General features: G+C 42.7%; 1 protein-coding gene and 1 non-coding gene across 2 annotated transcripts in view; one reads left to right on the top strand and one right to left on the bottom strand.

Moving 5' to 3' along the window:
- USP13 (ubiquitin specific peptidase 13) overlaps positions 1 to 23,349 on the top strand; it is a 109,393-nt gene that overhangs the window by 9,885 nt on the left and 76,159 nt on the right. The window contains exons 2-3 of the mRNA XM_002912458.4: positions 14,306 to 14,431; positions 21,110 to 21,170. Of these exons, the coding sequence (XP_002912504.4) occupies positions 14,306 to 14,431; positions 21,110 to 21,170 (187 nt within the window). The remainder of the gene's footprint in view (positions 1 to 14,305; positions 14,432 to 21,109; positions 21,171 to 23,349) is intronic.
- Positions 10,195 to 10,374, bottom strand: LOC117795595. Its single transcript, XR_004619665.1, has one exon. It is a non-coding gene; the product is annotated as a small nucleolar RNA SNORA81 (small nucleolar RNA).

Genomic DNA, 23,349 nt, shown 5'->3' with positions numbered 1-23,349 from the left:
TTGGAATAAAAAATGTTATTAAATGTAACCAATACCGTATTTTTATTTTGTCATAATCTAAAAAGTCGTAAACTTGACCCTTGACAAGCTAGGGAGAGGTGTCTTGGGCCCTTGCTGGGTGTTTTGTGTGTTGTGTTTCTGGGCGCCACAGGGATCTTGGTGGACGTGATGCCCCTCGGGGAGATGACGAGAGCGCTGGTCCCTGTGGATGTAGCCCCGGCCTCTGGCTGCTCATGTTCAGTATTATGGGCAGTCAGCCCAGGACTCCTCCTGTCCCCAAGCTCAGGGAAGATGGGAACAAGAGCACCTATTTTTAGGGCTGGAACAGCAGGTCAATGCAATAATGACAAGAATCCAATGAATCTGAACATGCCTGCAGACTAGAGATGGTGCTTGGGGTGCACAAGAGTATGTGGCTTCCTGTGATGAGATTAAAAAGAAAACAGTTTGGGGGCACCTGGGTGGCTCAGTCGTTAAGTGTCTGCCTTCAGCTCAGGGCGTGATCCCAGCGTTCTGGGATCGAGCCCCACATCAGGCTCCTCCGCTGGGAGCCTGCTTCTTCCTCTCCCACTACCCCTGCTTGTGTTCCCTCTCTCGCTGGCTGTCTGTCTCTCTGTCAAATAAATACATAAAATCTTTTAAAGAAAAGGTAAAGAAAACAGTTTGTTTTGTGTTAATTAGCAAGTATTCACACTTACTTAGATCCTACTATGTACCCAGCGCTGCCCTGGGAGGGTTTGAGCATTTAGGAGGGAAACAGAGGACCACAGTAGAGTATGACAAGGATGTTTCTAGCATAGTATGGAATATGAGTGCAATTCTGAGTATCTACTAGGAGTCAAACACAGTACTGGGTACTTTTATATACATTATCTCTTTTAGTTACAATAGTAATTGGCTTGTAAATTATAATTACTATCATTGCCCGGTTTGACAGAAGAAGAAACTGAGAGAGAGTTACGTAGCTTGCTCAGGGACTTGTTCAGAGACTGGTGTGGGACACAGGTGGGATTTAAGCCCTGACGTGTCATGACGTTAGACCCTGAAGCACTTACAGAGTATTAAATTTTGAACAGTGTGGCATTTACCACGTATGAATGGAGATTTCAGATGCAGGAATAATCAATAAAATCTAGAAAAGTTATTGGTCTGGACACCTGGATGGGATCTGAAAAGTGGCATTGTGGGGGAGGAAGGGACAGAGGCACGGACGTGCGACCAAGCTTGGCACATATGTAAGGAAGAGAGGATTATTTGGGCAACTGGAAAGCGAGGCTGAATCCTCTGCGGTTTATGAAGGTCGGCCTTGGTAAGGTTAGACCGATGGGCTGGCCAGTCAGGAGCCAGGGAGCAGCGTGAGGACAGTGGTTATTTCCTGTCCTGGAAGCTCAATGAGGACTAAGGTGGGGACAACTTGAAGAGGAATGGGGGTAGTGGGATCGGGAAGTAGTAATATTCGGGGAGTGGTTCTTTCTTGAGGGTGATGACAGTGGGGATAGAGATGGTGGAGTGGTGGGAATAAACTCAGTAGACATTTTGATGAATGATACAGCGCAACTTAGTGACCAAGTATGCTGTGGGAGGAGCTAACGGTGACCTCACGGTTTGTAGCCCCCAGATGGGACGTATCAGGGGCGTCAATGAGGGTGAGACGGTCAGGTCCGGTGTTCGAGTGCTGCGTAGAGAAACTCATGCAGGAGGCTGGGGCACTATTTCCTGCAGGAATTAGAAATTTGAACAGATAATCATGTGGCACAAGTAGTTATAGATGGAATACATGCAGACTTTACCGTTGTATGAAATAAAATCACTCTAGAGTAAATCTGCCCCATATTGGCTACATGGGCGACGGGCCCAGAGGCTGACGGCTCTTGTGAGTTGCAATTATGAAAACTTTCTCCTGATCCAACCAAGTGTTGCTTTCTTGGCCCTGGTTAATTCTTTGGGTGTTGCTCTAAGTGGTGACCTGGACACTGATGTCTCTGTCCCCAGCAGTCTTAGAAATAGGCTTGGTGGTCTGTTAGTGGGATCAGTGGATTAACTGGCCAGGAGGAGAGAGGAGTGGGCAGGGGACAAGGGCGAAAGTAATTCACGTATTGGAACTCTTAGATACAGCTGCTGATGTGCTCCTTCGGACGTGTGCCTTTGGGCGGGTTCTGCCATTGACTCTGTAGCCTGCAGCTTTGGAAGGAGCCCCAGCCGATATGCACTATATCTCTGGGCCTGCACCAGCAGAGCAGGACCACCGACAGATCCAGACTACTGGCTGGCCATCGGTTGATGGGGGTGGGTGGGCTCTGGGGGCTGCCAGACCCTGCAGCTGCTTTCCCAGGGGTCCGGAACCCACCACCTTGGGTCTTGCCACTGTTCCGTCGGGGAGCTGTCAGCCTGGGACAGCCACCTCCCAGGGTCTCCGGCTGTCCTTTGGAGTTTGGGAAGTGGAGCAGGTGGAGCCTGTCTCCTCCCCTTCAGGAAAGCCTGGCAGAGCACCTGGCATAAGCCACTTGTGTGGCTGCTCTCCTTTGCCTGCCCCTTCTGCTTTCCTGGAATGAAACAGCCTTGGTAAAAAGGAAGAAACTGCTCTTTTCCCCCAAGCCTCCATGATGTCATGGGCTTGCCCGCAGCCGCCCACCTGGCTCCTTCCACCAAAACAACATCTGCTTCTCAGTGGCCCTGGGAAGCATGTGGAGGGCCAGACTGGCCTGGGTTCCAGTCCCTCCCCTCACCCCGTTACTACGTAGTAGCAGTAAGACTTCAGCAGGTATCTTAGTTTCACTGAATTTCTCGGAGCCTTGGCTTTTCCCTCTGTACTACCTACCTGGCAGGTAATGATTATTGTTATAATCATGGCTTCCCATTAAACCTACTTAATGTTAGCTATCTCTTTAGTGGGATTTATTGGGGGGGGGATTCTTCTGAGAAGACGGTGAAATGGGATTTATAGTGTCTTGGGGTTGCCAGGGAGAGACAGCCTGTACTTGGTAATTCTGCATGAGGCTCTGCCCTGCAGCAAAAGCCTTGGGCAGGAGTGTTTGCTGGCCTCCTTGGGGGGAACTCTGTGCAGGGCTATTATTCATACTCAGATCCAGCTCGTAGTGATGGGTTTTTATGGGTTAGCCTGGAAACCCAATCCTCCTGTTTAATATAGTTTGTCAGGGGAAATGCATCCTGAAGAAAACCATCTCTTTTTAAAAATGAGAATTTGGGGCGCCTGGGTGGCTCAGTCGTTAAGCGTCTGCTTCGGCTCAGAGCGTGATCCCAGAGTCCTGGGATTGAGCCCTGCATCGGGCTCCCGGCTCCGCTGGGAGCCTGCTTCTTCCTCTCCCACTCTCCCTGCTTGTGTTCCCTCTCTCGGTGGCTCTCTCTTTCTCTGTCAAATCAATAAATAAAATCTTAAAAAAAAATGAGAAGAAATGACTATAAAATGTTTTTAGCTTTGACAAGGTGGTTTCAACATTTTCTCTTTTTAGATGTAAGCTGGGAACTGCTTACGTGGACTGTAGCTTTGGTTTATCTCGGCCGAAGGTGCTCACCTCAGTGTCCTCACTCTGATGAGTTTCATTTTGTTCATTTGTCCTGTGAATCTTGTAGCAGCCGCTCCTTGTGCCTTGGCAAAACCCTTCCCCAGCTGTTTGGGGGACCGCATCCTCATTGTTCCAAATACCCAGAGCAAGGACGTGGTTTTATCCTTAGGGAAAGAGGTCCTAAATGACAGAACCGTAGTAAATTTATTGTGTCAAAATGTAGTTGTTGGACTCTGCCTTTAGCTGTCTGGGTTGGCTGTGCAGCTCTAAGGCGTCCGTGGGAGTCCCTCTACAGAGATGAAAGAGGCAAAAGTTGGAGCGAACTGGAAGAATCATTCCTACATCAACATTTCTATTTTTTCTTAACACTTCACAGCCACAAGCATGATTTATCGATGTCTAGCAGAGAGGCTTACACTCTCCTGGGATTATATGCATTTGGTTTCTTCTACTTAGTTTATATGGATTATTTTATTTCAGTGGATTTGCTGTTGGAAGCAAGGTTTCTGGATTTTGCAAATATTGTGTTCTGGAAGGTTTGTTCAACTGGCGAGCTGTTTGAGGCTTTCCTTGCTGTCCAGCCTGGTTTTTGATACTGCTCTTTCCCCATCATATTTCCCCTTGCTGTGGATTGCCTGCTTGCTGCCCTTGACCTCGAACCTTGTTTTGCTTTCTTATTGCACATTGGCTTCCCATCTGCCTGTACTTAATTTTTGCATTGAAAAACTCTTGTTTGTTTGGCCCTAGAAGCCAGAATGTACTGGGGGTCTGTACTCTGGTCATTGGAATATTTATAGGTACCATTCCGATTGGAGGTATGTGAGAGGCAGAATTAATAGGCAGGTGGTTGCTTGATGAAAGCAAGAGTTGAGCAGAGAGAGCTGGGTCGTCTTATGAGTCTAATGAATTAAAACAGGAGTTGTCCTTGATTTTGCCCTTTTCCAGATACCCCTACCTCTAATCCATCTTCTTTGCCCAGGGGCTCTATCCTAAAGTTATAACCTGCGTCTGCCGAAGTTTCCCAGTCCCTGCTGTGAGTCCCCTTCCGCGACTTCCTGCCACCTCCTCCAGGCTGAGCCACCATCTTGCCTCGTGTAGACGACGGCTGCGTAAAAGGACTTTCTGTGGTGATGGCGTTGTTCTGCATCTCCAGTATGGTAACCCGCAGCCGCATGAAGCTACTGAGCGCTTGCCATGTGGCCTTTGTGTTTGAGAAACCGAACTTCTAATTCAACTAATTTAAATTAATTTAGAGCTAAATATTTCCATGTGGCCAGAGGTAATGTGGGTCTAGACTGCATAATAGCTTCGTGACCATATATTCTCTTGGCCCCCACCCTACAGCTCCCCCCAGTAGCCAGGGTGATCGTGTAGTAGGACGTAAACATAATCAGAGTACCAGTTGTGCTTGACTTTCTCTCCCTCTGCTGAATCAACTCCTCCTGCCCCGCACTCCACCAGCTTCTCTAATCCCCGGAGAAGACATCACAGCCTCATTCTCCCTCATAGCTTTTTCCCACTCCACACACAATACCCTTCTGTGAACACGGAAGGCATCTACCTGGGCTGGGGTACAGTGACCTTGCTTTGTTTCCTTTCTCTCTTGTCATCATATTCTCCTCTGTCTCCCTGAGATTACACTCTCCATCTCCTCTTTTACTAGTGTGTTCCCAAATTTCCTGAGCTATACATTTTGAGATAATCTTAGTGATTTCAGATCACACTTTTACTGTATCAAGAATATACAGCCCCTTAGAGCTAGTTGGTTGCAAAAACCTAAAGAAAGCTTGGGTTGAGAAAAGGGAGCATTTGAACAACTGCTCGTTCTATTATGTATACATATAATTAGTTTTAAACACATTTGGTTAAGAAAAATTTTATAATTTTTTACTGTTAAATAATGAATCAATTTTCCTGAAGAAAAATTAGAAAATGTGAAAGACAACATGAAGAAGACCATCCCACGTGATGCCTGCGTGCAGAGATGATGTCACACGCCATACAGGGCCAGCATGTTGTTGTATATTGTAACGTCATACGTGCTGTTTGGTTACTTGCTTTTTTCGCTCAAAGATACCACGCAGAGCTTTTCCTATCAGTAAATACGCATTACAAATAAATTTTAAATGGCTGAAGGGTGTTACAGTTCATGAATGTGTAAATTACTAAAGAAATCTGTTCTTGGGCATTCGGGTGATTTCCTTTCACTGTTACAAGTAGCTAGTTCAGTTCATTGCTTTTTCTTTCCTTTGATGTATTTTTTAAAAATCAGTGTTCTAGAAAATACTGTGCTCTTGTCCTTTTTCATCTCCCCTTTGCACGAGTGTGTGAGTCACAACCTTCCTTGGTGTTAGTATGTAATTTGTCCTGGACATGGATTTGTTGTGACTCCGTCTACCTACATCATGTTTCTCTTTGTGGCAATGACCGCTTCTTTTCCACACTGTTCTGTGGTTATAAAAACAAGTGTTACGCAGCGACTCTCTTTCCTGAGTGCACTCTTCACACAGGCTCGCTCTCCCTTCCTGTCTTCCAGCGGAGGCCGGTCTCCAAGAACACACCATCGTAAACAAAGTTCTCTGAACACCTACTGATTGACAATGTGGTGTATTTTTATTTAAAATGACTGTTCACTTGCCATTCTGAAAACATGTAACCTTGACCTTTATGTTCGCCTCGGTTTTCATATTCTTTTAAGAGACAGCAGTACAAAAAAGGCGACTTTGTCGTTGATGTTACTTCTGAATAGTAGGTAGGATAATACAGTGTAAAGTAATAAATGAATGTCTGTGTGTATATCATGTTTATACTGAAATGCTTTGAGGAGTGGGTTTAAGCAACACATGGGTTTCTAATGTTGCTCCTCTCTCGTGTTATGATTGTGGGGTGAGAGATGTTGTCTCAGGGGATCATTATAGAGCTTTCGAGAAGTCCTGAATGGTATTTCTTGACTTCCTTGTGATTTCAGGTTTCTAAGTTAAGTCATGCATGTTGGTCAAATTTCTGTTCAGTGTGTCATGAAAATGACCGGTAGAATCTTATTTAGCTAAGAACATGCAGAGAAGTGCTCTGGCTGTTCTGGGCTGGGTGGCCTCGGCAAGGAGGAGCCAGATAGGGTCTAAGGTGGGATGAAGAACCAGTGAGGCTGGCTTGGTCACAGAAAGTAGGGGAACTGGGGTAAAGGGGTTCAAGTGTTCAAGCTGCTGAGAGCCTGGCTTTAGCCAAACCTGAAAAACTAGTGTTCCTGCAGATGCTTGAGGCTGGTTTTCTATGCATGGCCATCAGCTTTCCCTTGATGATCCTCATTGTTTACTTAGGTTGAAGACTTGAAATAGAGCCTGTACTCGGAAGTGTCTTTTTTTTTTTTTTTTTTTAAGATTCCATCTATTTATCTGACAGAGATAGAGACAGCCAGCGAGAGAGGGAACACAAGCAGGGGGAGTGGGAGAGGAAGAAGCAGGCTTATAGCGGAGGAGCCCGATGTGGGGCTCGATCCCACAACGCCGGGATCACGCCCTGAGCCGAAGGCAGACGCTTAACCGCTGTGCCACCCAGGCGCCCCCGGAAGTGTCTTAAATACAGATCAGAAGGGCACTGAGAATCAGTTCCAGAGAGAGACTAAACGCTGTAACTGAACGACAAATAACTACACAAACTTTGCCACTCAGTCCATAAATGTTTCTTCAGTTCTACTCTGTGCCAGGTACTGTTGTTGGAATTTAGAAATGAACGTGACGTGGGACGTCTGGGTGGCTCAGTCGTTAAGCGTCTGCTTTCGGCTTACGGCGTGATCCCAGCATTCTGGGATCAAGTCCTGCATCAGGCTCCTCCGCTGGAAGCCTGCCTCTTCCTCTCCCACTCCCCCTGCTTGTGTTCCCTCTCTCGCTGGCTGTCTCTGTCAAATAAATAAAAAAAAAAAAAAAAAGAAGAAGAAATGAACGTGACGTGATTTCCCTGCCCTCAAGGAGCGAATGCGTGATTCAGGCTCTGAACGTGGTGGCCTCGAATGAAACAAGCCTGGGTTTCTCACAGCCACACAATTGAATAAATGCGATGGTAACAGTTAGGAAATACAAGTGGATTTGGGGTTAAGGTCCAGCAGCACAGGGTGATGAGTCAGGAGATATTGGGAATTGGTCATGGGCACAGGTTGGCAGATGGACAAGGGGACAGGCGTGGGCTCCGGGGGGTTTGTACAGTCATGGAGGCATTGGTGTATGTAGCTGGTTTTTGAGGTGCGCTGCCCTGAAGGTTTGGGGCCTGACCCGTTGTCTCTGAAGGTCCTTGAAGTGACGCTTTCTTGACCATGAGACATTCTTAGAACTATCTTGTCCTCAGCAGTTCTAAGAATGGGGCGTGGACATGGCAGCCAGTAGCTCTAGGCCAGTGCTACTCAAGTGTGGTCAGCTGACTGGTTCCAAGAGATAAGTACAAACACTGAGAGTAAGCATTTAGAAATTTCTATAGCAACTTGACATTGTAGCCACATCCAATGGATTAGTTTGTTTGAACAGCGTGTAGACCCATTTGGGTTTTGTGGGACTTACCTGTGGGAGTAAGTTCACATCTGGCTGGAGCGGGGACTAGTCACATGCAATGGGGTCACGTGTCTTTCCTTAATGAACAGAAACAAAATGAAATACAACACAAAACAATGTAATCCTTCATGGTAGTAGTCTGACGCACACTTCTTCGGACCCAGCACAAAGGTAATGGGAGGTAAGGCTGTCAGCCCCAAGGTGAAGAACTTGAATATAAAACCATGGATGACATTGCAGCTTCATTTCAGGCTTTTGTCAATGAACAGACTTCCCTTCCTCTCTTCTCTTTCCTCCTCGTCATCAGCATATGCTTTTTTCATGAACATTACTTTTCTGTGCGTACTATATACAATTCTGTACTCCGTCCTATATATACGACTTACAATTCTTAATATTTACTCAGCCATCAAAAAGAATGAGATCTTGCCATTTGCAACAATGTGGATGGAATTGGAGGGTATTATGCTAAGCAAAATAAGTCAATCAGAAAAAGACAATTATATGATCTTACTCATGAGAAATTTAAAAAACAAAACAGAGAATCATAGGGAAAGGGAAGGAAAAATAAAATAAGATGAAAACAGAGGGAGATAAACCCTTAGAGACTCTTAACCATAGGAAACAAAATGAGGGTTGCTGGAGGGGAGTTAGTTGGGGAAGGGATAAGCGGGTGATGGGCATTAAGGAGGGCACGTGATGTAATGAGCACTGGCTGTTATATGCAACTGATGAATCACTAAATTCTATCCCTGAAACTAATACTACGCTATATGTGAACTAACTTGAATTAAAAAAAAAATCTTGAAAAAAGGAAAATAACGTTGTAATATTTTGTTGTGTTTATATGCCACAAGTTCTTAGCTCCTCTGTTTGGGAGCTCTTTTTCCTATTATAAATAGTGCATCTGTGAATATTTTTGTGCAAATTAGGTTTTTTTTTTTTCCTCTGTCTTTTGGGTTTCTGAAATCTGTACCCAAAGGAGAAATACTATGTCAAAGGGTCGTAGTTGTATTGATCTCTAGAAAGATGGAACCGATTTACATTGTGACAATATACATATACAGGTTTTATCTGTGGCTTCAGGCTTTGTAATTTTAATACTTTTTGCTAGTTTGTAGGCATATACTTGCCCTGAGATTGTTGTAATGTCCTTATTACTTCAGGAGGTAGTGAGAATGTGATGATTTGATTTTAATATTTTCTCATAATTAAACTACACGATCTTAAAAGAAAAACTTACCAAGTTAAGCCTGAATGCTGGCGTCTTGAAATTTTTATCAGTTTTTACGTAGTTTGGATATAAACTTTTCTTCATTGTACTTTACATCTTTCCTCATTGTGTTGTGATTGGTTTTCTATTTGTTTATTTTATTTTGTGGTGTAAAACTTGTTCATTAGTGTTTACATTTTTATACTCAACTACCCCATTTCTCTATCCTATGTTTTCTTGGCCAGACATTATTTTCCCCTTCAGAAGTGGGATAAATATTCTCTTCTGCTCTTTTCTAGTTTTTTAAATGCTTATCTCTTAGAGCTTTCTGGACCTTATTCCAGTGTTTGGTATAAGATATGGATCAAGGTTAATTTTGTTGTGTACTGATGTCTAACTGCCCCATTAACTTTTATCAGTGATTTCCCCCCATGTTTATGTTTCTTGTGGTTTGACATATATTAAGGAGTTACCATAGAATGAATATATTTTTGGAATCTTCCTGCATGCTACAGTTTATTTAAAGAATTACTGCAGTATATCTGAATTTCATTTGTAACCTGTTTTAATTTAATAAAGCACTCTACCATCATAGCTTGAGAAAAGCATTATTTTGTATTCTGCCCTCTTATTCTTCAAGTTGTATTTCACTGTCAATTGGTAGTTTTCTAACCTGCATGATTTCTTTCTTTAAATTTTTAAAATTTTTTTAGAGAGGGAGAGAGAAAGTGAGGTGAGGGCAGGGGGAGGGGCAGAGGGAGAAGGAGAGAGAGAATCTCAAGCCAGACTCTGAACTGAACGCCGAGCTCGATGTGGGGCTTGATCTCACAACCCTGAGATCATGACCTGAGCTGAATCAAGAGTTAGATGCTCAACTGACTGAGCCAGCCAGGTGTCCCCTATTTTTATATTTTTCTAAAGACAGCGCATCACACCTTAAGACAAAGGACACTGGACACTAAGAGAGAGGCTCACCCCAGTCTTTATACTCTAGTGCAGTTCCTTTTCTTCTTGTATGTACTTTGCTAGCATCATTACAAAACCCAAGATGTGATCCTAGTTTCTGCAGTTTTAGCACAGTGCTTACACAAAAGAAGGTCCTGCCCGATTTTGTGGCTGCACTTTCCCCCACAGGAGGGCAAGTGCTTTACGGTATTTTCGGGGTAGTAATCTTAGTGGGGCTGTGGCTGGTTAATGAGAGCATGAAGTTGAGGGTTCGAATACTAAGAATCAGCTCCGCTCTGATCCCAGGCTATCAACCAGAGAAACTAGGAGAGAGAGACTTGTGAGCGTAGACTTGGCATCATTAGTGAAAGAAGGTGTTCAGAGCACATGGCATGGAGTACTGCCTTTGAATGTGAAAGAAAGTGTCTTAAAGGACCAATATGTAGACATTAATGTGGCAAGAGCGAAGATAGCATGGATCATTAGACTGAAGTGTTTGTTCAATCTGGGGTAGCTTTTAAAGGGATTTGGGCCTCAGTGTGTCCTGACATTTTAGTAGAGCTGACAAGTCCTGTGGGCAGTGTCTCCATCTCTGAGCCGCTCGTGGAGGGACACACACGGCTTCAGAGGCCAGCCATGTGTGGGATGGAAGAAACCCGAGGATGTTTGTCATAGAATCCTTCCCTGTGTGGGGCCATTTGCCTGTGAATACTAACGCATTTCCCTCACCGATTATGGACTTTGTGACAATATCAGGTGACCCCAGAAACTGAGGGTGAATGTTTGGGGTATATTAAAATTTTTAATCAAATTCCCTAATAAGTCAAAAACTCTTGGCAATGAAAATTAGCAAAGACTTTATGACTACTTTAGAGATTACTTTATAAACTCTTGCATCATATAGCTATTCTGTATTTTTCTCCAGAAAAATGCTGTCCTTGAGCATTTTTCTTCTTCCACTTGCTAATTTCTTGGTGCTCCTGCTAGTTGCTTAATATATTTTTCTGGTAGATTAATATTTGTTGCCGCCAGCCAGTGTGGTTGTCAGACTCACTGTTTTTTTCCTTCTGCTTATTTCCCCCAATTATAAAATAATTGAGATAATAGGAGATACACGTGGCACACAGAATTGTAGCTCATAATAAATAATTGGTATTGTTTATATAATGCTTCAAACAGCACGGCATGTGTGTCACCCCCTTTGAACTTAACGAAACCCTGTGAGGTGGGAATTATTGCTGCAGCCATGCTTAGCAAGGAAAGTGCCGAAGCTCAGAGACTGAATGACGACCTTTAGGCCACAGAGCTCATTAGTGGCAGTTCAGGACCCTGGTTGCAAATCTTATATTTTCCCCAGTATATCTTCTGGTTTGAATTCTTTTTGATTGAATTACGTTTTATAAGAAGAGAATGGAAATATTATTTTTTAAACCACACGATGTGGTGCTCAATTTAATGGGCCTAATGAATAACTGACCATTATAGTGATGTAAGTTTTTTAAGAGTTATGACGATGCAAAAAACACGTTTATTTAAAACTTTTGAAAGGATTTAATCTGTTGATCAAGTGAATATAATACGTTGCCTCTGGTTGAAAAACTTTTCTAGTTTTATTCAAATGATCTCATTTAAAGAGAAAAAGTTATCCAGAAGCATAAGCTACATAACTCTAAGTTTTCTGAATTCTGTATTATAGTCAAATTTTAAAAATTTTATTTGCAAGATGTTTGTTGCCAGAGTATAAAATTGAAATTGATTTTTGCCTATAAACCTGTATTCCATGACCTTGCTAAATTCATTTATTAGTTTTACTAGTTAGTAGTTTGTAGATTTTTAAGGATTTTCCGTATTGACTATAATGTTATCAGCAAATCGAGACCATTTTACTTCTTTCTTTGTGATCTTTATGCCTTTTTCCTTTTCTTGCTTATGGAACATATTTGCTACAGTAATAGGCACATATCTGAACTAATGCTGCTGTAATATCCTCATTGTGATAAGACTCCTTTATATCTGGCTTATAACCATAGATACAGTGTTGGAGAATTTTATTAGAAACTTAAAAAATATACAATCTGGAGTTACTGGAACTCAAAAATTATTTTTCATATATTTGTAGTGAACATCGGTGCCTGTTTTGATGTTGAATTTGTGCTCTACTAAAATGTAATGTAGGGGCGCCTGGGTGGCACAGCGGTTAAGCGTCTGCCTTCGGCTCAGGGCGTGATCCCGGCGTTGTGGGATCGAGCCCCACATCAGGCTCTTCTGCTATGAGCCTGCTTCTTCCTCTCCCACTCCCCCTGCTTGTGTTCCCTCTCTCGCTGGCTGTCTCTATCTCTGTCAAATAAATAAATAAAAAATCTTTTAAAAAAAAATGTAATGTAAAGAATTTTGATAGGTCCTTGTTGGCAACTCTGATAGATTTTTTAAAAAAATTGTTTTTAAAAAATTATTTGGTGTGGAGCGCCTGGGTGGCTCAGTCATTAAGCGTCTGCCTTCGGCTCAGGGCATGATCCGGCATTCTGGGATCGAGCCTCACGTCAGGCTCTTCTGCTGGGAGCCTGCTTCTTCCTCTCCCATTCCCTCTGCTTGCGTTCCCTCTTTCGCTGGCTGTCTCTCTCTCTCTGTTGAATGAATAAGTAAAATCTTTAAAAAAAAATTATTTGGTGAGGTGAGACTGACAAGAGCTTAATAAAAATCCACTTTCATTGAGGAAAGGATGGCTAATTTTATAGATTTTATTTATTTATTTATTTGGGGGGGGCAGAGGGGAGAATCTCAGTTAGACTCTGTGCTGAGTGAGGAGTCCAATATGGGGCTTGATCTCACGACCCAGACATTATGACCTGAGTTGAAACCAAGAGTCAGACGCTCAATCGACTCAGCCACCCAGGTGCCCCAAGGATGGCTAATTTTATATGCAAAATTTACAGAGAAGCATATTAAACAAAGTGAGAGAAAGAGGAGAGATGAAATTGGGATAGAAACTCAAGCATCTAAAATGTGAACAATATCCTTGACTGTTCATTGTGCCAATATGTCTGTAATTAAGTAATATTCAAAATGTGGCATAGAAGGATAAAAAGAGAAATAACTTTAGTTTAACGGACACTTCCAAGCCGTGTGAACTTGGGCAAGTGACTTATCCTTAGTTCTTTTTTTTAAACTGTAAAATGGAAATAAGAATAAGCAGCTTGCAGTATTATCAGGATTAGAAATAATATATGAGAAGTACCTGGGGCACATATCAGACATGCAAAAATATGTAGCTATGGGGATGCCTGCGTGGCTCAGTCATTAAGCGTCTGCCTTCGACTCAGGGCATGATCCTGGAGTCCTGGGATCAAGCCCCACATTGGGCTCCTCCGCTGGGAGCCTGCTTCTTCCTCTCCCACTCCCCCTGCCTGTGTTCCCTCTCTCCCTGGCTGTCTCTCTCTCTCTGTCAAATGAATAAATAAAATCTTTAAAAAAAAAATTAAAAAAAAATCTTAAAAAAAAAACTTTAAAAAAAGCTATGATTATGATAGGACTCCATCCTTTATTATTTACTCATTAAGTTATTATTTATTTATTGAATTGTCACAACTTATTCATGGGCACCATCAAATATCATGTGACCCCGAAGGAAGGGAAGATTATCTTTGAATGGAATAACCCCGTCCTACTAAAAGAGTATATACAACTTTATGTTCCTGGAGACTTGCACCCATCAGTGAGGGATTGATAAACCATTGCAGTGGTGGTAGTTGGATCACTTGCCAGGCTTCTATCTTTCCCTTATTGTCCTTTACCCCAGTTTGGAGACTCAGACAAGCATGTTTCTTTCTCAGGCCTCTGAGTCTCCCATCCAACTGGGAAATTGTGCGCAGCTGTCTGGGGGCACCTGGAACCTGGGGGTGGGGCGGAAGCTGCTGCTGTGGGTGGCCATGGACCCCAGAGTTTCAATCGCAGGTGACTACGGCGACCAGGTGGCCTTTTGCCGGGTCTTGTCTTCATCTTTCGCCCTCCTTCCCTTCCCCTTTTTGTATCTAAATGACTTGGTGAGGTATCCATGGCTAATTTTGTCACCTGTCTCTTTCTCCTAGAATTCTGAAGGTGGACTCTATGTATGCATGAATACATTTTTGGCCTTTGGAAGGGAACATGTTGAAAGACATTTTCGAAAAACTGGACAGAGTGTATACATGCACCTGAAAAGACACGTGCGAGAGGTGAGACACGCGCTGGGAGAACTGGCCTTGATATCTTTCCTGTAACATTGTCAAGCTGTGCGTTACTACCTGGAGGGTTTACTCTGCCCACGTGACTTCTGATGCCCTTTGATGATGGGAAACAAAAATGTGGCCGTTGGCAGAAATTCATAGGTTTCCCCAAACCCTACCTTACCCAGTTTAATTTTTTTCTTCCTCTGAGTTTCTCATTAGTGTTAACAAGACATGAGTCAACTGAAGGGAAAAAAAAATTAAGTTAAAAATACAGATAAGTACACAAAATAATGTCAGAAATCCCCAAATCAGAAATGAAAAAAATATTTGGATATTTTTGCTTCAGACTTTTTTTTTTTAAGCAAGAGAAAGAGCTTTCCTGAAAGCTCAAGTCCCTTTTGTTTTCCTCCCCAGTAGTAACCATGGCTGCGAATTTGTTCTTATTCCTATGTACGTCATTATATTTTATTTATGTACAGATAGTCATGAACAATATGTAGAAGGACTTTGTGTGTTTTTAAGTTGTAGATAAATACTGTCATACTGTTACCTATAATTCTGTGTAGAGCTTTCCCTTTTCACATTGTTCTTGAAATCTGTCTGTGTTGCAATCCATCTGAATGTACTTAATTCATTTTATGATTTGTTTGCTATTCCTTCTTATGAATACCTTGTCATTTATTATCCTGCTGTCCTACAGATGAACATTTAGATTGTTTCCTTTTTTTTTTTTTTTTTGCTTCTACAAATGATGCAACCGTTAAATATCTGGAAGTGGTAATGCAGGAGTGTGGGGGTGCTTATCTCCATTTTGACAAGGTATTACCAAATCCTTCCCCAGTGGGGTTGCACTGACTTACACTATCTGCTATGATTATCAATTTCTATTTTCCCACACCCTCACCAACACTTGGTCAGATCTTTGATTTTTGTCAACCTAAGGCCGCAAAGCAGCATCTAAATAATTGGCATTTCCTTCTGCAAGGATCGAACATCTTTATATATGCCTGTTGGCCGTCCTGGTTTTCTCGTCTCTGATTTTCCTTTTTTCTTATGGTCTGTGGCTTGACTTTTTGCTTCATTTATGAATTATTGTGTACAGAAGTTTTGAATTCGATGCTAGTTTTATTAAACCTTTCTTTTACGAATTGTGCCTTTTGTATCTTATCTAAGAAATTGTTGCCCAACTCAAGGTCATAACGATATTTCTTTCAAAACTTTTGTTTTTGAAGTGCATGCATGTTTGTATGAGCGTATGTGTGTTTTGACATTTTTGGACTTTAATCTGTCTATAGTTTATTGTTGTATTTGTATGAAGTATGGGAATCTGTTTTTTATTTTCCTTACTGATAACCAGTTGTCCTGCTATTACTGGAGTAGTGCAGTCTTTCTCAATGATTTATAGTACCAAAACTGGCCATTTGTCCTTGGGTCTGTTTGGGGGCTCTCGGTTCTTTTTTGTTGATCTTATTTTTCTGTCTCTGCACTGGTGCAGCAAGCCTTGATATCTGGTAGTGCAAGCACTTTTTCCAGAACTTCCCTGGATTTGGACGTTTATTTTTCTATGTAGATTTTAGAATCAGTTCATCTAGCTTAAAAAACCTGTTGAGATTTCGAGCATGATCATAGTGAATTTGGAGATTAATCTATAATCCACAGCATCGGATAAGCTCCACGAAGGCAGGGACTTTTGTCTGTTTTGTTCAATTCTGTGTCTTCAGCACTTAACAGTCCCAGCACATAGTAGGTGCTTCATAAATATTTATTGAATGAGTATTCAAAATGTCATCTCTCTCTGTTTATCCAGTTCTCTTTGTCTCCTTCAGTACTATTTTGTAATTTTCAGTTTAAGAGTTTGTATTTTGTGAGATTTTTAAGGTACTCTATAATTTTTGTAACTGTTGTTACTGCTAATTTTTACTTCATGTATTTTAATTGGTTATTGATGTTTGGGGATATGATTAATTTTCAAATATTGATTTTTATACTTAGCAATACTGTTCAGCTTTCACTTCAGTCCTAATAGTTTGTAGACTGTGTTGGGACTTCTAAATAGTCAACGCTGATTTGAAGTTCATCTGATCGTTCGCCCTAGCCTACCTAATATGTTCTCTGTTTGAGTTCCAGACAAAGGAGAGATCCCCAAATTGGACAGTGGGCAGAGTAGGAGGAAGAGGAGGAAGAAAGGCCAGGAGGTCAGATAAGCCATCAACTCAATGATTAGCTTTAAAATAATCAAATGTTGGCCTGATAGTACATGTTTACATTCACTGCTCCTGTTATGTGGGACCTAGCAATTCTGATGAGGTACGCTTTGTCCCGGACATATGTCTTGGTGTAAAATGATGAAGTGTTAGGAAACCAGGGGGGAGGGAAATGAAACCGAGGCCCCGAGGCTTGAGATAATGTGCTCCCAGAGGTTGTGGTAGAATCGCAGAATGCTGATAATCTGGTGTGGTTAGCTCTGCCTCTGAATTTTTCGGTTAAATATTTCACTCTCTGACCACAACCCTCTCTCAGTGTAGCTCTCATTTATTCTGATTTCACTCTGTGGTTTTCCCTCCTTGCAGTTTGTAGGGCCGTGACTTGTCCAGGTGGCCACTTCCCCTGTTTGTTGAGACTGCTTCTCAGGACTTGAAATGTTCTCTTATCACTGGTGCCCTCAAGGGACGCTTATACCCTTGTCTTGCCTCCTTGGAGCCAAGGCCAGGTATGCCGTCAGCATCATCCTGGCTTCCAGGCGCACACTGCGAGCAATCTGACACTACCGTGGTCTGGGGCCATGTCAGACTCCTGGCCTCCCCCTTCTGCTGGACCCACTCACTGCCCAGCAAACCTGGCCTGCAGCTTCTCCCACTCCAGACTCTGGATCAGTCCTCAGGGCATTACCAGAGTGTCCCTCATCATCCTCAGAAAACGATTTGACTTGTCCTTCCCTGAAACAGGGACCCTGGACAAGAACTGCCTGAACTCCCGTCTTGCCTCCTGGGAGCTCATTGCCTCTGGTTGCCGCATCCCAGCAGAAAGCTATATTCTCTCTGTCCTCACAGCTCTGTTTCTTCCTCGGAAACCTGCTTCTTCTTTGACTCCCTTTTCTTCAACATCTCCCTCTTCTGGCTTTTCCTTCCCACCTTAAAAAAGAACACATCACAAAACTGTCCCTGTAATTTGTGTCCTCTTTTGGTCATCCCATCCCTCAATTAAAGTGTCTTTAAAAGCTTTCCTGTTCTCATCATCTCTCGTATACCTCGCCGGAAGTTCAGCGCTGCCGTTGGGTTGATCTTCCTGCTGACCCACTCAGACTGCAGGGCTGCAGTGACTGCTGAGTTGTCATGCTTGGTGGATACGTTTCAGCCCTGATTTTACTTGACTTTTTGAGTATTTGAACTTGTTTGCCTCTTGGAACTGCTCCTGTCCTGCTTTCTTTGGCACCATTCTTTCCTGGCTTCCTCCTGTTTTTCAGGCCACCTTTTCTGACTTTGTCTCACTAGCTATCTCTTCATTCATTTACTCCTTAAATATCCATACTTCCCAGGGTGCCTTTCACCATCTTTCTGCGAAAGCTGCTCTTCCTCATCAGCGTTGTCTATATTCTTGTTTAACCACTGTCTCTGAACCGATGACTTCCTAATCAGTGTCTCTCCAGAGCCAAAGATCTGATCGTCTGACTCTGACGTGGCTTTACCTATTTGAACACCTCATAGGTACTTCAAGCTCAGTGTGCCCAGACTCAATGAATAATCCCCTTTCTCAGAGTTGTCCTTCGTCTTGAATTCTGGAGATGTAGAAATCTTTTGGATTCTTCTTTCATTCTATGGCTGGTTGGTGACCCAAGTCTAGTTATTTGGACCTCCTAAATGGCTCTTCAGTCCAGAAGCCACGGACTTCAGTCCATCCTGTCCTCTCCATCCTGCTGTTTTTTTCTGAGGGTTCATTATCCCTTAAAAGGACTAATGCTTTAGCTTCCTGGCTAATCTTTCCTTCAGAATTGCTGCCTTCCATCCCACCTAGTGTGCATACTGCACCCAGAGTGAGCTTTTCAAATGCATGTATCTGTGCATCTGTGGGACTCTGAAGCTTAAATCTCTGGAATCTCCTTTTGTTGCAGGATGAAGTCCAGATTTTTTTCCATGTGATTGCAAGGCTTTCCATAGTCTGGCCCTTCTAGCCTTTCTGACTCTACTTTTACTCCACCAGCTCTGTGCTCTATCAAACTACTTCTTCCTGAAATACACAATGATTTCATACTTTTGTACATGCTGTTTGTTTTTTCTCTCTGGGATGCCTCATTCCTCTCATACCTGTTGCATTCGCTGTGGTCAACATATCCATCTGTCTATCCATCATCCATCCATCATCCATCCATGCATCCATCCATTTATCCATCCATATGTCTACCTGTCCATTCATCCATTAATCATCCAACCATTCATTCATTCATCCATCAATCCATCAATCCATTCATCTGTCTGTCCACCCATCTTCCATCGATTTATCCATCCATTCATCCATCCATTGAACAAAATTTGCTGAGCAGTTGCTAAATGCCAGACCTGCTGCTCTTCTTACCTGCCCACAATCTCCACCTCCAGGACTGTCATTTCCTCCTTATGATCCTACCTTGTTCACATAGCTCTTAATACTCACCAGAATCAGTTGTGCTATTTGTTTGCAAATATGCTCCCCTACTTTGCTGGTGGGCTCCTCAAGGGATGGACCATGTCTTCATTCACTTTGCAGCCTCAGTGCCACCAGAGAGCCTGACCCATGGGCATAGTCATGGTTGCCGACTTAGGAGTTCCCATTTCTCAAGCCCCATTGATTTCTAGTGGAGACTGAGGCAGGCACAGAGGCGATGGTCTTTGGAAGGAAGACCCAGTGGGTTTTTTTGTTTTTGTTTTTCCTGAAAGGAAGTGGATCTAATCCAAGTCTAAGGTGTGAATGGCAGAATTAGGGAGAGCCTCAAATTCTAGCCAGTCTTCATGCAGCCCTTCTCCTTCTTTCTCCCTCCACCATCGTGCAGGAATGGAGGAGACGGTGAGGTCGGAACAATTAAAAGCATGCCCTAAACTTCAGCAGAGAGGTTTCCAGTGATCTCCAGGACTGTCAAATGTCCTTTGGTACAGGTTTTATTTCATCCCTTTTTTGAGGCAGACGTGGTGGGGAGAGGAACAGCAGCTCGCGGACCTTGGAGGAGAGGGATTCCAAGAGAGGGGACATGAATTTGGTATCGGTATTTGGAGAGACAGGTTTTTTTTTTTTTTTTTTAAGATTTTATTTATTTATGTGACAGAGAGACAGCCAGTGAGAGAGGGAACACAGCAGGGGGAGTGGGAGAGGAAGAAGCAGGCTCCCAGCGGAGGAGCCCGATGTGGGACTCGATCCCAGAACGCCGGGATCATGCCCTGAGCCGAAGGCAGACACTTAACGACTGCGCTACCCAGGCGCCCCTGGAGAGACAGGTTTTTGAGCTAAAGTGTTCAATCATTTTCACATGCCTAAGATGCGAACTATAAACTTATAGTAGAAGCTGTAAAAACTTAATGTGAGAATCGCAAACGTGAGTCAGCCTTCAATGCCAAGTAATAAAATGTGGCAAAGGAGACTTAAGACTGATAAGGGAATGAACTAAAGCAGCAGCAAGGCCTTGACGCTGCCATAACACGTGGCCACTTGGAAAGATGCCGGGCTTTGACCCTCACACCCTGGTGTGCTGGAAATGTGCATTTTTGAATAACTGAGAGGACAAACAGTGTGGAAACAAGAGTTTGGTCGTTTGAAACAAAAAAAATTTTTTTTAAAGATTTTATTTATTTGAGAGAGAGAGAGAGCACGAGGGGGTGGGGAGGGCGTGGAGGGACAGGAAGAAGCAGACGCTCAGATGACCAAGGAGCCCAATGTGGGACTCACTCCCAGGACCCTGGGATCCTGACCTGACATGAAGGCAGACGCTTAACTGACTGAGCCACCCAGGCGCCCAAAACAAAAATTTTTATAATCCTATTTGAGAGTAAAATTTTGTGTGTGTCCGAAGGGTAACGAATGATTTCTTTTGCATAACCACTTGATGGGTGTTTATTTCACCGCTACCAGGGACTTCCACCGGAGATAGAAAATACACGAAGCCTCGATGGCAACTAGCCATTAGTTGGTGTTCCAGAAATGTTCAGGGAGGTTAGACCGAGATTTCATATGACCAGAGCATCAGTGACTGCTTGTCAGTATTTATTAGCTCTCTCTACGGTGATTGTTGTGCATGCCCAGGACCAAGCACAGGGACCCAGTGGGTAGCAGGGGAATAAGAGAGTAAGGGCTTTCCCTCTGGGAGCCACCGTCATCTCGCCAGAGTAGTGCCAGCATTGGGCATGGACTCCAGCCTCTAGGGAGCATGTGCCGACTCAAAGTTGGAATGTCTGGTTCACCTGGATCCCGGTTCCACTTCCCTTTCCAGAAGTGCTGTCTTGATAACTTGGTGAAAATAATCAGGTAGCACAACTGTATTACCCTTCATCTACCTCCATTGACCTGGTCAAGTTCTGGTTTATCCTGGAGTCTCTAGTCCAGGTTGAGAATTTCCTCTTGGCCTTTTGTAAAATCCGAGAACCTATGAGATGTACTCTCCCCACCCGTCCCCGTTGTCTATTCTCTAGGCTGCATTTTAACAATCTCTTGTTTTCTTTTCAGAAGGTAAGAGGGGCATCTGGTGGAGCTTTACCGAAAAGGAGGAATTCCAAGATTTTTTTAGGTAACGTAAATAGTTATCAATAATGTGCCCAGATTTTCTGTGTGTGTGTATGTGCACGTGCTTGTTTGATTTGGAATAATAGGTTATTTATTGCTTTACAATTTAATGGTAAGAGGAGCCCATTTACCTTGTGATGATCTGCCTCCGCTTGGTGTTTACCTAGGGGAGAAGGATGCTTCTAGCACTCTTTGAGTTGGGTTTAGTGTTCTGAAGCAATTATACTTACAGTGACTGGAGAGTAATTATGATTCTGCTTCTGCTCTCTTTTTTCACTGCCTTGAAAGTAGAGATATTTAAAAATTTTTTTTCTTTTTTTAGTATTAGCCCAACTACAAACTTTATTCAGATTTCACAATTTTTTCCCACTAATGTCCTTTTTTTTAGGATCCCATGTTGTATTTAGTTGTCATGTTTTTTTTTATTTTTTTATTTTTTATTTTTTTAAAGATTTTATTTATTTATTTGACAGAGAGACAGCCAGCGAGAGAGGGAACACAAGCAGGGGGAGTGGGAGAGGAAGAAGCAGGCTCCCAGCAGAAGAGCCTGATGTGGGGCTTCGATCCCATAACGCCGGGATCACGCCCTGAGCCGAAGGCAGACGCTTAACCGCTGTGCCACCCAGGCGCCCCTGTCATGTTTTTTTTTTTAATCCTGTCTAATCTTTGATAGTTCCTCAGTATTTTTTTTTTTTTTTTTAATAATTGTGACTCTTTTTAAGAGTACTGGGTAGTTATTCTGTAGAATGTTCCTCCATTCGGGTTCGTGTGATGTTTCTTCCAAAGTCTGAGGTAATGAGTTTTTGGCAAGAACACCACAGAGGTGATGTGCCCGCCTCAGTGCATGATACTGGGGGGCATGTGATGCTGAGATGTCTTCATATTGGTGCTGTAACCTTGATCCCTTGTTGAGGTGGTGTTGGCTCGGTTTCTCCACTGTGAAGATACAATGTAATTAATAAATACTTTGGGAGTAATACTTTGAGACTATGTTAATATCTTGTGTCTCCTCAAAGTTTTGCACACTAATTGTGCCATCCGTCGGGGGATCTTGCTTGCAGCAATGATTACTGTGGTGTGTGCCTAGCAGTGATTTTCTTCTCCCTCATTCCGAAGAGCCAGTTTTGTTCATGCAAATAAGCACCAGTTTATGTCATCATGCTCATTTTTCACATCAAACTTCTGACATGGTTTTGCCAGGAGAAAAAGTGACTTGATAATTTTTGACCAAGCAAGTTTATATCCTTAAGTGCCTAGGATTATTGTTTAAAAGAAATTTCAAAATCATTTGCATGTTATGATTTCATTTTGGAAAAAAAATCTATGTGTGTACAAGTATGTGTGTGTGTATACATGTGTGGGTATATACATACACGTATGGATATATAACTGAGAGTCCAGAAGAGTCTGGAAAATATATTCCAGATTGTTAATATAGTAGCACTTTCTTAGTGGTGGGATTGAGGTGATTTTTATTTTCTTCTTTTTGTTTATCTGGTGTTTAAATTTTTTCTATAACAAACGTGTGTTACTGTTGTAAGGAAAAGACACATTAATTATTTCAAAAGTAAAGCCATTGGATACAGTCATGGAGCTGAGTGTCCTTCTGCTTTGATGCTCCATTATTCTACACTGGACTCGTGCTTGCTGCCTTCTGTCCTGATTTTCAGTCGTGTTTTTCTTTATGAAGCTTATCTGTAGTTGGTTTTTCTGCGCTGGCCAATCTTTCCCACCTCTCTGTGGTCTTTGAACCACAATCCAAATCAACCAGCCAAACCCAAACCAGCTCAGAATGGGCCTCAATGCTGAAATGACTGGGTGCATTCTGATGCTTTGGTTATTAGCCTTGGGCTCCCTTCTACTAATAAAGATGATGTGACTTCTGAGTTAAATGGCATCAACGTGGCATTTTTGGAGGTGGAAATAATTAAACATTTTGAATTACTGGTGTTATTTTTCATTATTTTCTTTGGCTGAATGGAGAAGTCAGCTGACCTCCTGTCCTTTAACCTTTGTGTCTTTTGCTTGAAAGACCTTGCAGTTTGATTTCTCTAGTGATCATTTTGGTGGTATAGAATATGATAAAGTAACTATTTTAAGAATTAATCCAAAAGTAAACACTGAGTTTTTGTGCTTCGTACTGTGTGGACCTCTTCCATTGCTTCTTGGGAATGCTAAGCTAC

This window comes from Ailuropoda melanoleuca, chromosome 1, assembly GCF_002007445.2.
Source record: "Ailuropoda melanoleuca isolate Jingjing chromosome 1, ASM200744v2, whole genome shotgun sequence".
NCBI lineage: Eukaryota > Metazoa > Chordata > Mammalia > Carnivora > Ursidae > Ailuropoda > Ailuropoda melanoleuca.
This window is presented reverse-complemented; position numbering and strand designations above follow the sequence as displayed.